Source organism: Rhinolophus sinicus, chromosome 3 (genome assembly GCF_057876585.1).
Source record: "Rhinolophus sinicus isolate RSI-liver-muscle chromosome 3, RSI-T2T, whole genome shotgun sequence".
NCBI lineage: Eukaryota > Metazoa > Chordata > Mammalia > Chiroptera > Rhinolophidae > Rhinolophus > Rhinolophus sinicus.
The window spans coordinates 53,833,205-53,849,652 of NC_142503.1; the positions used below are offsets into that span (position 1 = coordinate 53,833,205).

At 33.5% G+C, this 16,448-nt stretch overlaps 1 protein-coding gene across 1 annotated transcript in view; it reads left to right on the top strand.

The window, feature by feature from the left end:
• Positions 1 to 16,448, top strand: part of XRCC4 (X-ray repair cross complementing 4) — a 251,024-nt gene that overhangs the window by 19,307 nt on the left and 215,269 nt on the right. The window contains exons 2-3 of the mRNA XM_019746359.3: positions 5,160 to 5,308; positions 11,376 to 11,551. Of these exons, the coding sequence (XP_019601918.2) occupies positions 5,170 to 5,308; positions 11,376 to 11,551 (315 nt within the window). The 5' untranslated portion in view covers positions 5,160 to 5,169. The remainder of the gene's footprint in view (positions 1 to 5,159; positions 5,309 to 11,375; positions 11,552 to 16,448) is intronic.

Consider the following 16,448-nt stretch of genomic DNA (forward strand, 5'->3'; position numbering starts at 1 on the left):
TCTCAACAAGGGGGCACTTAAGTTAATTGCTTCATTAGAAACATGCATTTAGCCCTTTATGATCTGTAAGTACAACTCCTTGGCATAGCTGAGAAGTTTGAACACCTGCAGCCCAAGCAGCTTGAAAAGAAGCCACAACTTACAATAAAGGAAAATGAAAGAAGCTCAAGTTCAAAATGGTGTTATCAATGATACAGTGTTGTCACTAACTTGAGCTGACCTAAGAGAGTTGGCTTCTGTACTGCTCCTTATCAGCATCCAAAAGGGCATACAAAATTCTTTGTAAACTAATTTAAAAAGTGTCTTGTTTATTCAGAGGCAACTGTGAATGGTATTTGTTCAGAGTGTAGATCACATCAATTGCATACCAGCCAACAACTTATTTCTCTTCTGAAAGAGAAGCCAAGTATCAAAGACACAAAGTACTAAAGATAAGCTTCTCAATTCTCAACTGTTCTAAGCCTCAATAAAGCTACTGATGTACAAATTGGGGTGGGACCCAACTGTTTCCACCTGCAGGCTTGTCTTAGATCCTTGGCTCTGGCTAGGAGAGGTGCTGATACTAGGCCCGACCTTTAGTGCCCTTAGAAAACAAAACCAGGGCTTTCTTATGGCCCTAATCAATCAGTCCCTCTGAAGAGGCTTCCACCCACTTTCTTCAAGTAGTCTTAGGGCAAAAAAACAAAAACAAAAAACGATGGCTGACTATTTCCATTTGCAAGGCTGGGGAAAGCAAAGAGGTTGTTGATTTGTTCTTACTGAATCTTAAAAAAAATACCAAGTCATCCTTTCTTTTCTTTCTGTGGTTGATTCTTAGATATTTTGTACTTGATATTTAATGAGAGTGTGACCTCAGTAAGGAAAATAGTTAAGTACTTTCAAAACTAATTCAAATAGTGTATTATCAGGAAATTAAGACTTAGCTGATATAAAGAAAACATTCCTGAGACTACTTGAGGCACATAATACTTATAGAAAACTGAATGGTCACATTTGGGCTATTAATATGTGAAATATTTAAACATGGTTCACATGTAGCATCCATAGTTTCAAATCTGAATTTACTAAAATAATAGAATCTTTAAAATAATATAATTTCGTTTTTTGTGCTGAATACCTAGATTTAATCAGAAAATTGGAAAATATTTGAAACGTGAATAATTCAAAGCTGTTGTTAAAACTAATCTGATCCCTAAATATCTTTTTAACATTATTGAGATTAAAGCCCTTTATATAATTGTGAAAGTAGGATTAGTTACTGACAGGAATCTGAAATATCGAATTTTAAACTAATTTATCTCTAGAATTTAAAATTTGTGACTTGTTTAAAATACGGTGAAAAATAGCAGTGAAACCAACTGCCTTTTTAGAGTAGTAAGTCTAAGTGCTGTGTTTTCCTTCACACAGTTACATTAACTGCCAACAATAGCCATGGTTCGTGAGGCACATTTAAGAAGAAATAATCCGTGTATGTGTGTTTGTATATGATTTCTATAGAGGCAAAACATGGCATTCATAAATAGTTTCTATTAACTCTCCTTTCCCCCAGAATCATGGGTTTTGGACCCATTAGAATTATGTAAGCTTCTAACTATGTGTCTTTTTCAATGACTGGCATAGAAAAACAGTAACACATTTTCCAGTAACTTTTAAATTTAAGGATTACAGAGCATGTGAGTAATTTACTGCATGTTAAGTGTTAAGTGTATTGACTAATCGATCTAAAAGACATATTCACAAACGGAGAAAGCCTTTTAGAATTAAGCACATCTAGGCAAAGAAGACCTCAATGTAGGAAAAAATTTTGATGAAATGAAATATTTAAAAATAATTATTGTTTTAGTGATTATGATGTAGTCAACCATACAAATTTGCATATTTTAAAAATCTGCACATGCTTAATTGATGTGGCTGCAAGTATGATTATTTTATAAGTTGGTGTTTAACTGGGAAGAATAATATCTTCTTGAGTAAACTTTAGGTAGAAATTAGAATTATTGCTAACTTATCCATTTGGTGGTGTCTTGCACTCTTAATTTTAGATAGTTTTCTCTTTCATAATGGAAGTTTCTCTGCTTCCTTGTGCTGTACCATAGTACAGCTCTAGCATTCTATCATTAAGTATCTTTCCTACTCCCAAAAGATAGAAATCTGTAATTAAGTTAGCCTTGTTTTGTGAACAGCTGACAAAGTGAGTTTTTATTTTTATATTTAATTATTAATTGAGAGACATATGATGCTTCATTTATGTGAACATAATAGTTTTAAATTGAAAAAGCAAACTAAAAGCCCTGATTTAAAAATTTGCTCTTATTAAAAGTTAATCACTTGTCAATGAAATACCAATTAATAATTTACATCTGGATTTTTGGTAGCATATTATGTATATTGGTCATAAAAATTTGAAGCAATTTTACACTCTTCCCCCAAATAAAAGATTAAAGAATATACTTTTAGCTTTTTAAAGGATCATCTAGTAAGAGATTCATGCTATGTCATTAAAGAATAATTTTCTCTAGTTTTTCATCTTTGAAGTTTGTGCTTTGTTCCTGGTTTTGACTTTTTATAATATTTTTTGCTTTGCGTATTTGTAATTTTTAGGTTATTTCTTTAGTTTTGTTTGTTAGCTTCTATAGTTTATGCATCTTTTCATGAAGTGCACATGGTCTAAACATGTTCCAGTATTAGAAAAAATATAGTTATTGCTTTGAACTATTAGGTAGGTGCAAAAGTAATTGTGGTTTAAAAGGTTAAAAATAATTGCAAAAACTGCAATTGCTTTTGCACCAACCTAATAAATCATATGTGTTACACTGCAGTCTAGTAAGTTTGAAATCAATCTGGGCAAGATTCTAGAGTGAATTACTAGAAGAATGGTTTTTGAATTCATAGAAAAAGAACTCCTAATCATTAGAAATGAAAGTGGGTTGCTAAGAAAAAGTCTCAGTCTCAATTTATTTTCTTTTTGTAAAAACAGTATTGCCAAACTGGTAGAGTAGGTAGCTTTTACAAAGGACTCTTGTGAATCGTTGTGATTTCAGTGAAGTAGCAGCAGTATGTCTACTGAGTAGTGATTGATATCTGTGAGATGCTTGTTTCTAATGGCAAGCCACAGAAGTCTACTCTTGAGTTTGTTCTGCTAACATTTTACATAAATTATTTTAATACTTAGAAGAGAGATTTATCCAATTTTTAAATGGCAAGGCTAGGGAGAGATTATAAATGTGTTGGATCACAGTAACAGAATCACAATTCAATGTAACCTTGACAAGCCAAATATAAAATATAAAATTGCATCTCTGTAAAAACAAATAAAATTGAACCTTGTACACATATTTGGTCTCATGACTGATGATGAAGTGCAGTGCAGTCGGGAAAGGATAGTCTGTAATAAATAGTAGCAGATCAATTATATATCCATGTCGAAAAAATGTATCTTGATCCCTTCCTGTCACAATGCACAGAAATCAATACCAGATGAATTGCAGATTTAAATGTGAGAAATAAAATTATAAAGCTTTTAGGTAAGCATAGGAGAGCGTCTTAGTGACCGAAGTGTACACAAAAAGTATAACCATAGCATAAATATTTTGATAAATTGTGACTTCATTAAAATTATGAACTTTTCATCCAAAGATACCATTATGACCGTGAAAAGGTAACTTACAGAGTGGAAGAAGATATTCATAGTAATATACCTGTAAAAAGATTCATATCTAAAATATAAAGAATAAATAAAAAAGAAATAAAGAACAAATTAATAAGACATCAATAAGGAAAAGATTGAACAGGCACTCCACAAAACAGGATATTCAAATGCTCAGTAAATTTATGAAATGGACTCAACATCATTACTCATCAGGGAAATATAATTAAAACCACAATGTCTATCTACATATCTAATACACGTATCTATCAAAAGGGGTAAAATTGAAAAAATGAGAAATGGATGTGGAGCAAACTCTCATATACCAAGTGTAAATTAGTACAAACCTTTTAGAAAGCTTTTGGCTGTATAGTACTAAAACCGAGTATACATACTCGTATATCCTCTGATACAGCAATTTTACTGAGAAGCATATAAACTCAGAGGTATTTTCCCAACAGAAATGCATAGATATTCACTAGAATGTTTATGGCAGCACTATTTGTGATAGTTGAAACCTGGTAAGTATTCATGTACCTATCAATAGTAGAATGGATAAATAAATGGTACTATATGTACATAATATTATAGAATACTATACAACCATGAACACGATTTATAGCTTTAAGAAACAACATGGATAAATTTCTCAAAAGTTGAGCAAAAGAAACCAGACAGAAAGTAAAACATGCTGTGAGATTATATTTACATGAAAGTGCAAAAACACTCAAACTCTAATTTATGTTACAAGTGAGGAGGATGTTTATTTGGGGACACAGTGCTCGACAGGGAGGAATTATGAGAATGAGTTCTTGGGTGGTAATGTTCTGCTTCTTGATCTAGGTACTGCTTACATGGATTTGTTCAATGTTAAACTAATCAAGTTGTGTTTTTGATATGTGTGTTTTTCCCTGGGTATAATATTTTAATACAAAGTTTTAAAAATGCAAAAAAAACCAAAAAAAACACACACACGTTTTTTGGCCCTAGGCTGTGTAGCTCGATATAACACATCTCTATAACAGGGTGTTCCCGTCTCAGTGGGCTGAGTAACTGAGCCTGGGAACTTCTTTCTTGGAGAAGGCATGACTGACTCGGCACTGCCAACTCTTGGGTTCTGAGATTTTCTTTTCTTAATCTTTGTGCTTGCTCTCTTTTTTCATTTCACACAGTCTTTCTCCAGACAGAGAAATTGGCTGTTGAATCTTGTGGAAAATTTACTGTTCGTGTTGTTGAAGACAGTAATTTTTATTCAGCTACATGACTTATGCAAATCATTCGCCATTTATGGACTTCTCCTTTTTTCATCTGTAAAAGCTGTGAATCAGTATTATACAGAACTATGATTTACTAAGCTTGGTAGTTATTTAATTATTATAGGTTCTTTTTTTTTTTTTTACAAAAAGAACTTATTTTCTTGGTGCTTTGTATAGCTGAGATACCAGTAGGAAAACATCACTATTTCATAGTCACAGTTTCTGGCAAAAATATTAATTTTATTTTTTTATAATAGGTGAATAGAAATGGAGAGAAAAATAAACAGAATCTGTTTTGCTTCTGAACCTGATATAATTCATTTCCTACAAGTCACTTGGGAGAAAACTCTAGGATCCGGTTTTGTTGTTACACTTACTGATGGTCACTCAGCATGGACCGGGACAGGTAATATTAAAAGCGAAATTTCAACAATCTGCTGTTTTTCAGTTCTCCCTGATATTTCAGATTAAAGTGTTTTTTTAAATAGATGTTGGATACAATTAACATGATTTCTTTTACTTATTATTGCTGACTAATTCATATAGATTTGTAATACTTAATGCCATTTTCTATAATTAATATTACTAGAAAGATAGAGAAATAAGCTGATGCCCCAGCAAATTCTGGTTACCCTTTGAACCTTAGTACATGTTCTTGGTTGGAGGTTTTAAATGATCTCTTTATACAAAACATAAATAGTACATTTTAGATGTATCTTTTCTTAGGACCCCAGAGAGACAGTGGAAGTCAGGGAAAGGCGGTTGGTTGGGTGAAGGGTTTGTGTTGGCTTAGTGGAGTAGGGTAGTGGTGCTTTTCTTTTTATTTCATATACTTATATTGTTTGAATTAGTTTCCCATGAACATGTACCACATTTGTAACAAAACAAAACAGAACTCACAGCTTAAAACTTTGTAATGCAAGATTCAAATTTATATATGGGATTTTGGCAATTATTTTATGAAATAATGTTTGATTATTTTTATCTTTGGTGATGATCTTTCTAAAAAGGCTAATAGCCCTGAAATAATTCATGGAGCATGGCAGGTATAAAGTAAAAAATCTAGAATTATGCTTTACTTATACAGCAAAGTTTTAATACTCTTCTAAAGTATTTTATCAAAAAAATTAAAAAACTTTCTAAACCTATGCAACAGTCATTTTTGTAGTTGTGAATGACATTTTAGGTAAAATAATTTTGAAAGTTAATTTACATGCTATTTGTATCTTCAATCAACTTTTGAAATATTTCTCTAAAATTTGTTACTTTGATTATTATATCACACTTTAAATTTACATACATTGTGAAATTCTGTTTCTTGAATGTTAAAAATTCTGTTATACAATACAGTGAAACTGAATTTATACGTACAGCATTTTTCTTTTTTTTTTCTTGCATTTTATGAGAGAGGGCAAGGAATTATAAGAATTATTGGTATAAGAATTATTGTAAAATAAAAAAATTTCAAGGGTAATGTTTGCAGTACCTGTTATGTATGGTATCTAGTTAAGCCGTAAATTTCTACATAAGAGAAATCAGTTGTTGGTTGTTGTGCAGGAGCGGAGGAAAATTTGTTAGGTTAGCTCTGTGTATGCTGGTAAAGTTTCACCCAGGTGACAGTAGCTTTGTTTTAGGGTGAAGGGAGTACACAGGGCTAAAGACTGTGGCAGTAGGTTAATTCTAGTCATTTGGGGGAGAAGAACTGTTCTGACAGCACAGCCTGGGAGGCAGGTCCTAGCTGAAGTGGTTGCTTTTATATGCGGAATTCAGTATTTTAACTTAGATATTTCTAATTGACAAATGGCGTATTCTGTATAATGAGAAGTTATGGTCAAACAGAGGAACTTGGGGTGCCTTAAGAGCCTTAATTATCAAAGAAAAAGATTCAATTTGAATCCAGTCAGTAACCCTCATTCACCAAGGCAATAATTATATGTTTAAATTTTTTAAAATCATTACTTATTGGGGGGAAAAAAGAGTAATCTTATTAACACTTAAATCTTAATTTAGCCATAAATTTAAGTTAACTTTACTTTATGGGTCATTTTGCTTATGTCATACAATAAATACTGGCAGTTTTTCTTAATACGATTAATAAGAATATTATTTCACTAGACTAGGTCCATTGAGAGCAAGGAACGTATGTGATTTGTCTATATGAGTATCTTGACTAGTACTTAGAACATGCATGCTTAGTGGGTATTCTTTGAAAGAAAGAATAAAAGGATGCCTCAAATATATAAAGCTGGTTAGGAAAAAAAGTGAACTATTCATTTTAGAGTCAGCATATTTTTTTAATGAAAACTCTAGTTTAATATTTATTGTTGGCATTGATTATAAATGCAGTATGTTCTAGCATTTATTTTCCAGCTAATGGAATTTAGTGTGACAAAAGTGTAATATTGAACTTCTGTATCCTTGGGTGGATTGGCTTCCAGTGCTGAACAAGTTTTCAAACAGAAAATTTTACAGTGCACTGTGTATGTTAATTTTATTTTCAAATATATCTAATAAAGTTTTAAATCTTACATATGTTTTGTACTTTCATTATTCATTTCTATTTTCTTGTTTAAATTTCAGGGACAAAATAATGAAACCAAATAATATAACATTGTTTCCATGTTTAAGGTTTATTACATAAATATAATTTGGTTTGGCACTTTACAGATAGACAATAATATGATTAAGAACATTGAAACAATTAAATAATTGAAACATGAAAATGAATTTCCTTCCTATACCTCATCCTGTTTTTTATACGACTTTTTGATTGCTGCAACCTTCAATTTGGATAATTTTTTTCTCTTTTCATTTGAGTGAAATTAAAAGGATGTGGGGTTCCTTTTAATCTCCCACACACTAAACTCACTGATTTCTTTTCCATTAGCAATGTTTTATCTAATGAATGTTTTGGAGTCTAATTATCTTGTGGTCTATCATCACTTCAACATTATGGGGGTTATATCACAGGGTTAAGTCACAAAGTGGGTTAATGATCGATGACTATTTTGTGAGTTACAAGAATTGCAATCAGCAATAAAAAACTTATATCACCCGTCTCTGGAGTTGTTTAAATGTCATTGAATAGTAAATTAAACTTTATTAATTCGTCTATTAGCAAATAATTATATCCACTTATATTTGTCCTAAATATTGACAGGGCTCGGTGGAAAAAGGAATTTTATTAGATGAAGTAGCTCAGTGGGTCCATGATGTGATACCATCAAGAAACCTAAATGAGGCCATTTGTCTTCTGATCTCCAACGCAAACTTAAGATATCCAGTTTTTGGTTAGTTACACATAAGGATCCACAGGAAAGAATCTTCTTTCCTCACTACGTTTTCACCTACTCACAAATAATGTTACACTGGTGCTTTCCTGGCTCCTACCTAAGAAAATTTTCGTGGTTTGTGATCATGTTGGCCTGCTCACTTTTTATAACATTGTGGGATGCATCTGTATCCTTGCCGAATTTCATTATTTCCATGGCTTTTATTCTTAGTCACTGAAGTTTGTGGAGCGCTGAATGCTTACAGCTGTGCTTCTTCCAGTTGTTCTTAGCACAATATTCAAAACTGGTGATCAAGTTGTTTTTCCAAGATTGAAGTTCTAAATGGGCAGTCAAAACTTCACATTTGCTGTTATAGGAAATATTCAAGTACATTTAAAAAAAAATACTGATACCTTTTATAAGATACAGTTTTTAAAGGGGATGTGTAAGTAGATAATTTCCTTTCATATGTTTTTTCTTCCCCCAAATGAAATATTCCATAATAATAATCAGCACGGCATTCACAGATACAGTAACATAAGAGGATATCTAAAATGTCAACACTTTAATTTAGGCTCCATAAGACTGGCATTTTTGTCTCTCTTTTTAACTGTTGCGTCCCTGATGCCTAGAATGGTGCCTGGCATGTAGTAGATGCTCATTAAACATTTTAAAATAAATGAATCAATAAATTTTATTAAATATGTTTAAGTAGGTAACTTTTCAGTTTAATGAAATTTAGAATACTTTTAACTACATATTTTATCAATAACATTTATTTTTATTTTCTTTTGTGTTTTATAAGTTTTTCTATAGCTGCATTAAAAGTGGCTTCTACAGGTTTATTTTCTATTTATGAAATATTTGTTCTCCTTAGGTATTTGTAATTCTTCAAAATTATCCAAACACAAAATATGAAATTATTCCTCATATAGGAAGCATTTGTCTTCTTAATTTTATATTTTTTTCAGAAGAGCTAATTGGGTATTTGAAAAGCCAAGAGATTTGATAGTAATGATTATCTTAAATATGCATCTGCTTCAGAGAGAGAAAAAATATGTAAAAGTATTTTAGAAGCTGTAAAAATCACAAAAAAATGTAAGACATTTTATTCTTACCTGTTTTCAAAGGCTGTGTTGAGATTCATTTCAATATCAGACTTATCAAAAATTGATCATGAAATATATATAGATACATTCCAAGACTCTCTTCCTCATTGCCTGTCATGTAGCTTCCAGACACTTGATAGCACTCAGACCACAGTTACGAAAAGCTGTGTTATAGTTTTAGGGATTCTGTAATCAAGACTTCATTATTTTCTGTAGTATTTCATAATAATGTGTTTTTTAACATCATGAAAGGAAATAATTTATCCAGTATGCCATATCTTTGCCTTACCTCAAAACAAACAACTAGAGAGACATAAATATGAATCCCAACTTCACCACTTACTGACTCTATGACCCTAGATAATTACTTGATCTCTCTGGGCTTCAATTTTCTCATGTGTAAAATGAAAACAATGTCTAGCTTTCTGTGTTATGAGGAATGAAATAGATAAATGTAACCTTTAAATATAAAAGTATAGAACCATGTTGTCTTTCATCTTTGTGGTAGCCTGAGTTAACACAGGAAACCACCCAATCACACCCATATTCCAAACAAATGTAGATTACATCTTTTAAATTGAAAAGCAACAGACACATCACAGCTTTTGAATGTAAGACAGAGAAAATTCCAAGTATGAAGAGATACCTGGAAACCAAAATTGTTCATGGGAACTACAGCTTAACTATAGGTTCATGGACTATCTGAACTACATATATGTCTAAATGACTGTGATTGTAATACCTGAGTGGGTTATGATGTTAAGACTGCAGGCTTCTTAAGGAACTGGAACTGATCTCTTAATATGAAGGAAACTGGAAGTGTTATCTTAATGAAATCATCATTAGAATCAAACCAGTCAATAAAGGCTATGAGCGAATAAATGCCCCAACAAAGATCAGAACCCTAAGCCTCTGTCAAGTATAAGTGGGAGTTTTAAATTTAAATTATTTGCCTCAAGTGTAAAAATCAAGTTAAATTAACTTTCAAAATTGGTCCAGAATGGTGAAACCTGTAGTGACCCCAGGAAAGGCAAACCAGCAACTTTCATTTAAGACCACCTCTGCTTTCCAGAGCTCTTGATCATTTGGCTAGAGGAGAGCCATGCTGAGACATTATAAAGCATGAAAGAAAAAAAGCAGAACGAGAATGTGTCAGGATAGGAGAAATGGAATTAATACCCAGGAACCACACATAAAGACCGATCTGAAATTAATTTTAAACATGTTTAAAACCTTCAAATTTTTATACGGAGTGTGGAGCAGAAACAGGATATTATGAAAAAGAAAGACAATATCTAAAATTGAAAATATAATTATTGAAGTAAATATCTTTATGGATGAATACGAGTAAAACATCAGCTTTAAATATACCTAGGTGAGAGAACTGGAGGACAGATGTAGTATAGTGTGTATGCTGGAGAGGTGACACTAGATAAATATTAGTTCCCTTCCCTTTCCTTCCTCATCAACTCCTTTCACCCCGCACAACTTCTATGGTTAGCAAATAATGACATGAGAAGAATGAACTCCACGTTTACTTTAATTTGACTGCCCATGTGAGTGAGAAATAGACTACAGACTATTTAATCTCTTTAATAATGGAGACAAGGAAGAAAGATGTAGGAAATAATTTATCTAAACATAACCTAGCAGCAGATTCCATGTTTCTCTGAAAGTAAGACCTAACCAGCAAATAAGCCCTAGCATGATTTTTCAGGGTGACATCCCCTGATGTGTCTTTTGGAGCAAACCTTAATATAAGACCTGGTCTTATTTTCGGGGAAACACAGTACATAAGATGGTAGTTTCTGTGGTAATTTACAATGCATGTATTTCATCTGAGAATAGAGAAAAAAAATGCAAGGAGTCTAATACTTTTCAGATAAGGTCTGAGACCAAATGTGTTTTCTCAAAAATTGCTAGTTCAGTTAAAAGGTATAATTTAACTTAAAAATTTATGGTGTGGGGTTTGAGCTTACTTTTTGTTTAAATTTCTGTTACATAAGTGATACATTAGTAGCAACAGGTAAATATGTTTATATGTTTAGAAATTTATTTTTCACTTCATAACTTTTATTAATGTTTCTCATAGTTTGTGAATCTGCGATTTCCCAAGAAGCTGATGACATGGCAATGGAAAAAGAGAAATATGTTGATGAACTGAGCAAAGCATTGGTGTCAGGAGCAGGACCAGCTGACGCATACAAGTTTAATTTTTCTAAAGAGTCTTGTCATTTCTCCTTTGAGAAAATCCTGAAAGATGTTTCAGTAAGTAAAACTGCAAAATGTGATAAGATGGCAAAGCACTTATGAAGTGTTATTTAAATAACTAGCATATTATTCTCAGAATACCTCAGAATTCAAAGTTTGAAAAGTACTTGGTTTCCAAGTTAGAAATATGTTTCCAAGTTATGATAAATGCTTTGTATTAGTGAATTGTGAAAAATAATTACTGGAAAATGTGTTTCATTTTTAATGCTTTTTAAATAAGTATTTTAGAGATAATTACGTGAGTGAACAGTTCTGAAAAGGTCAGAATTTTTAAGCCATTGAGACAAGATCTGTTGAAATAAGTATGGGAATGCCATGTTTCCCCGAAACTAAGACCGGGTCTTATATTAAGGTTTGCTCCAAAAGACACATTAGGGCTTATGTTCAGGGAATGTCATCCTGAAAAATCATGCTAGGGCTTATTTTCCGGTTAAGTCTTATTTTCGGGGAAACACGGTATATTTATTTTAAGAAAGAAAATAATACATTCACCTTTGAGTATTAATAATTATGACATTTTCTACTTATTAGAATGTATTTAATATAGTTCAGTGTAGTAGGACTTATAATTAGGAATTAAGATGTTTTATTTATATTTTCGAACTTAGAAGTATTACAATAGAAGGAAATAACTCAACCCAAGCTTTACAAAGCAAACTTGCATGCTTTATATACAAGGATATCTGCTACTCATCCTGCTCAGTACCTACACCAACTGAGCTCGAGTTGGGTGATTTATTTATCAAAAGTGTCATACTTACTGTTTGTATAGTTTACTCAAGTTTATAGGGTAGAAATTGAATTATTTGCTTTTTGCCACTGGTTTATCAATTAGATATGAGTTTTATAGTAGCAAAAAGGGAGAGCCCTCTTTATTATTTTAAGTTTAGAGACAGTTATTGACAATTTGTGCTACAACTAAATTGAGTTTAAAAAATTCTTTTAAAAGACCTCTTTAATTCCAAATGAGTAAATTTCATCCATTCTAGAACATTTGAAGCAACAAATGGAATCATTTTGTTTCCAAATATATATGATCATATAGAGAATAATACAGAGAGACTGGCTTCAGTAATTATTTCTATTTAGAAGATACTTTTTCTAATTAGCTGCCATTATATGTAACTCTCAATTAGCTTAGTCTTTAGAATGATAATTTAAAATAGGTTAAATAGGAAGGTTTGAACTGGCTACTGAAATTTTCTTTATCATAAAGTGTTCTTTCCTGTGGTCCAAGCATAATCCAATGATGTTACTACAGGACCCCTGAGTGTTTCTTCTACTATTTTGAATCAGACCATTGTCCGATTGGGATAATGCCATTTCCTATTCAATTTGTATGTAGTATCTAACATTATTTCATCCAGATGGTTTCTGGTTTTTATCTATTTTGCATATACTGAAGCACAACAAATTCCAAGTGTGTGAGGTATCTTTCGGAAACCTGAAAGGCTTTTGGTATCTTTGACATGGTGAAAAAGTGGGGTTTGGTACACTTGCCATACTCGGCCATACATCTGATTTTGCTGCTTCTGGAAAGAAAGAAAACTTCAAGTCCTCACAACTCAGATCTTGCTCACCTTTTTGAGACTAATCACGTTTATTAGTGCCAAAGCCTTGAACCACTACCTTTTCAACAGGTTTTTTCAAGCAATGGAAACAGAGTAAAAGATTCCCAGTAATTCAGAAGTGTTTTGGTGCCCTAAAGGATGTCGTAAAGCACTGCATTGCAGCATAAATAGCTGCCTCCTTATTTATTCATTTATTAATTTTCTTATGAAAAAAAGGAAGACTACCTTCAGAATAGTTTGACAAGGAGGCGTTTATTCATGGCTTGGCTTAAGAGGTATTTTTGGATATTTGAATGAGGCAAAGCTTTCAGTTGGAGGTGCTGCTGTCAGCTTTATGCATACAGATGAAAACTGTAAGTCCATTTGGCCAAACTGCCATGGGAATCTTCCAGTGCTTCAGGATGTGCTTCTGCAAATTGAATTTCAGAGTGACAGTATCTCGTTAATTCATCTGCTGGCAAAACTGTGCAGACAATTTGAAACAGGGAAGATGTAGGGACAGAGTCCCAGAGACAGTTTCCAGGCTCTCGACCTCACATAGAAAGGTGCTGGCTCGGGTAGTAGATGGCCATCAGCTGCAACCAGTTAGCCATTCGCCACTAATATAACTGCTGTGGCTGAGCTGGCAGGCAGATTGCAGATCATGTTGATCCTGCTTCCTGTGTCTCCTCAGCCACCAGCGAGACTGGGGTGCAGGAGGACTTCTTGTTGGGGTACTGGCAGATATTGGCTTTTGTGTCTCAACCAGCCGCCATCGAGAATATAGTGGTATGACTCCCATATCTATAGCTCCGTTGTTTCTTTTTGGCCTCGCCATATCCTGCGTTCTTGTGCTGGGAGTGGGTGCTGAGTCCCTGCATTACAGAAGAATGCTTTTTAAGGCTAATTGTGCTTTGGTGACTTAAAAGTTTAAAAGGAGTTTGTAATTCATTCCTTGATGACACAGGCATCAGATTGTTGCTAAAAATTACCTCCTAGATAAGATGTTGCCAAAAATGACCTCCTAGACTTAGAAGAAAAGGATAAATGTAGATTCAACTCAAAAACTTGTAGTGAATTTTGTTGTTTGTTGACATAAGGTTACTCTCATGGCAAAGTATATTCTGTGAGTTCTAAGTATATTTGCTACCAGATTCATAAAAATATGAATAAGGGTTTTTAGGCATTTGTTGCCATAATTCAAGAAGTTTTATGTGTCTAATTCCGTGTTGTCAATCACTGCAACAAGTTGAACATTTCGAATATTCAATTCATATAAGATATTTGAAATTTATATTTGTATCAAATGGTCCTTTTATCCTATTTTTAAAGGAAAGTATATTCTAATTTTTATATTAAAAACTGATTTTTTTGAAATATTATCTTGTCTTTTATCAGACTGTCAATTTCCAAAGCAATGAAGTATTTTAAATATGTAATGTGTATGTTGATGTTTATATATATTTTTAGGAGGTGCGGGTACATAATTCTCATGAGATTGCTTTTGAGCTCATAAAACCCAAAATTTTATTTATGCTCTAATTGGCTTTTCTTTATAGATAAAATAGATTTTTATTTTTAGCTTAATTCCCATTGGAATACATGTAGAATGATCTGCTAAACACTAATTCTTTCTCTGTACAATACAAACTGTTGGGACCCTCCTGTCCCATCACCAGTGCTTTCCAGTTGGCAGTAGATTGTACAGGATGACAGCATACTATAGTGCCAGTGTGGGGGCGGAGCCCCAGAGAGTAGTTTCCAGGCTCTCGGCCTCACATAGAAAGGTGTTGGCTCAGGTAGTAAATGGCCAACTGTGATTGCATGGCCATCAGCTGTGGCTAGTTGGCCGTCAGCTGTAACCAGTGAGCCATTGGCCACTAATATAACTGCTGTGGCTACGCTAGGAGAAGAGAGGGAGAGAGGAGAGAATGGGGGCCTAGCAAGAAGATGGCGGCTGGGCTGGCAAGTGTGGATGGCGGTTTGCGGACAGTGTGCATCCAGCCTCCAGTGAGAGTATAGTGCCGCCAGAGAGAATATAGTGGTATGACTCCCCTACCTATGGCTCCGTGGGTGTTCCTTTTTGGCCTCACCACATCCTGCGTTCTTGTATGGGGAGCGGGAGCAGAGACCCCGCAGGCCGCCCCGCAGGACAAATGGTGCAGCGAGCAGGGTCTCCCGCACGACAGCCAGCATTTGGAACTCATTATCTCTTCTGTATAAGCACTCTCACCCACTCAGGAGATTATTCATGGGCTTTGTGTCATTGTTTTCTCTTTGCCTTTCACAATTCAGACTGATTTTACATTAGTATATGTTTTGTTACACAAACAATACATCTTAATTAATGTCTTCCACTTCTTTTTTTGCTTTCATAACTTGCTTTGTTTCTTAAGAAAAATAATTTCACTTATAAGCCACACACAAAAAAAAAACCCTAATTATTTTTGATAAGAATAATCTTGGGGCTCACCATTTAGTTTGCCAACACCTTTGTTTTCTCATCTATAAAGTTTTTTTTTTTAATTGAAGTTTATTGGGGCGACAATTGTTAGTAAAGTTACATAGGTTTCAGGTGTACAATTCTGTAATATATCGTCTATGTATCACATTGTGTGTTCACCACCCAGAGTCAGTTCTCCTTCTATCACCATATATTTGATCCTTTTTACCCTCTCATCTATAAATTTTTAAAGTGATTTCTTAGATTTATTTTAAGTCATCTAACATACTGTAGTTTTATATTTCTAAAAATAGCCCTAATGAAGGAAAGGCATAAGGTTTGAAGGAAACTTAACCATGATAAACACGCGCGTGCGCGCGCGCGCACACACACACACACACACACACACACAAACTGGCTACAGGTTTCTGTTAGAATTATGGTAAAGTCTATTTGTATTTCCTTTCCCTTCATCTCCTCTGCCCCCACCACCAGCTATTGGCTTGGGATACAGTTTAGGCTGAAAATTTGCTGACTTAAATAGAATGGAGGTTTGTTTTTCTCTGATGTAAAAATTCAAATAGGCAGTCCTATATTAATATGATGGCTTTCTGATGTTGGAGTCTCAGGCTTTAATCATATTGCTTTGCCATTTTTAACAGGTAGTTTTTGCGTCATAGATGACTGCTCTAGCTTCACACTTATGTTCATCTTCCAGGCAGCAGGACCGAGTTAGAGAAAATAAAGAGCCATGTACCTTTTCTTTTAGGCCGTCACCCTAAAATTGCATGCATTACTATTGTTCACATCTCTTTGTTTGTAACTAAGTCACATGGCTTCACCTAGCTGCAAGGGAATCTGTGAAGTGTGATTTCAGCTATATACTATGCCTGGGAATTTC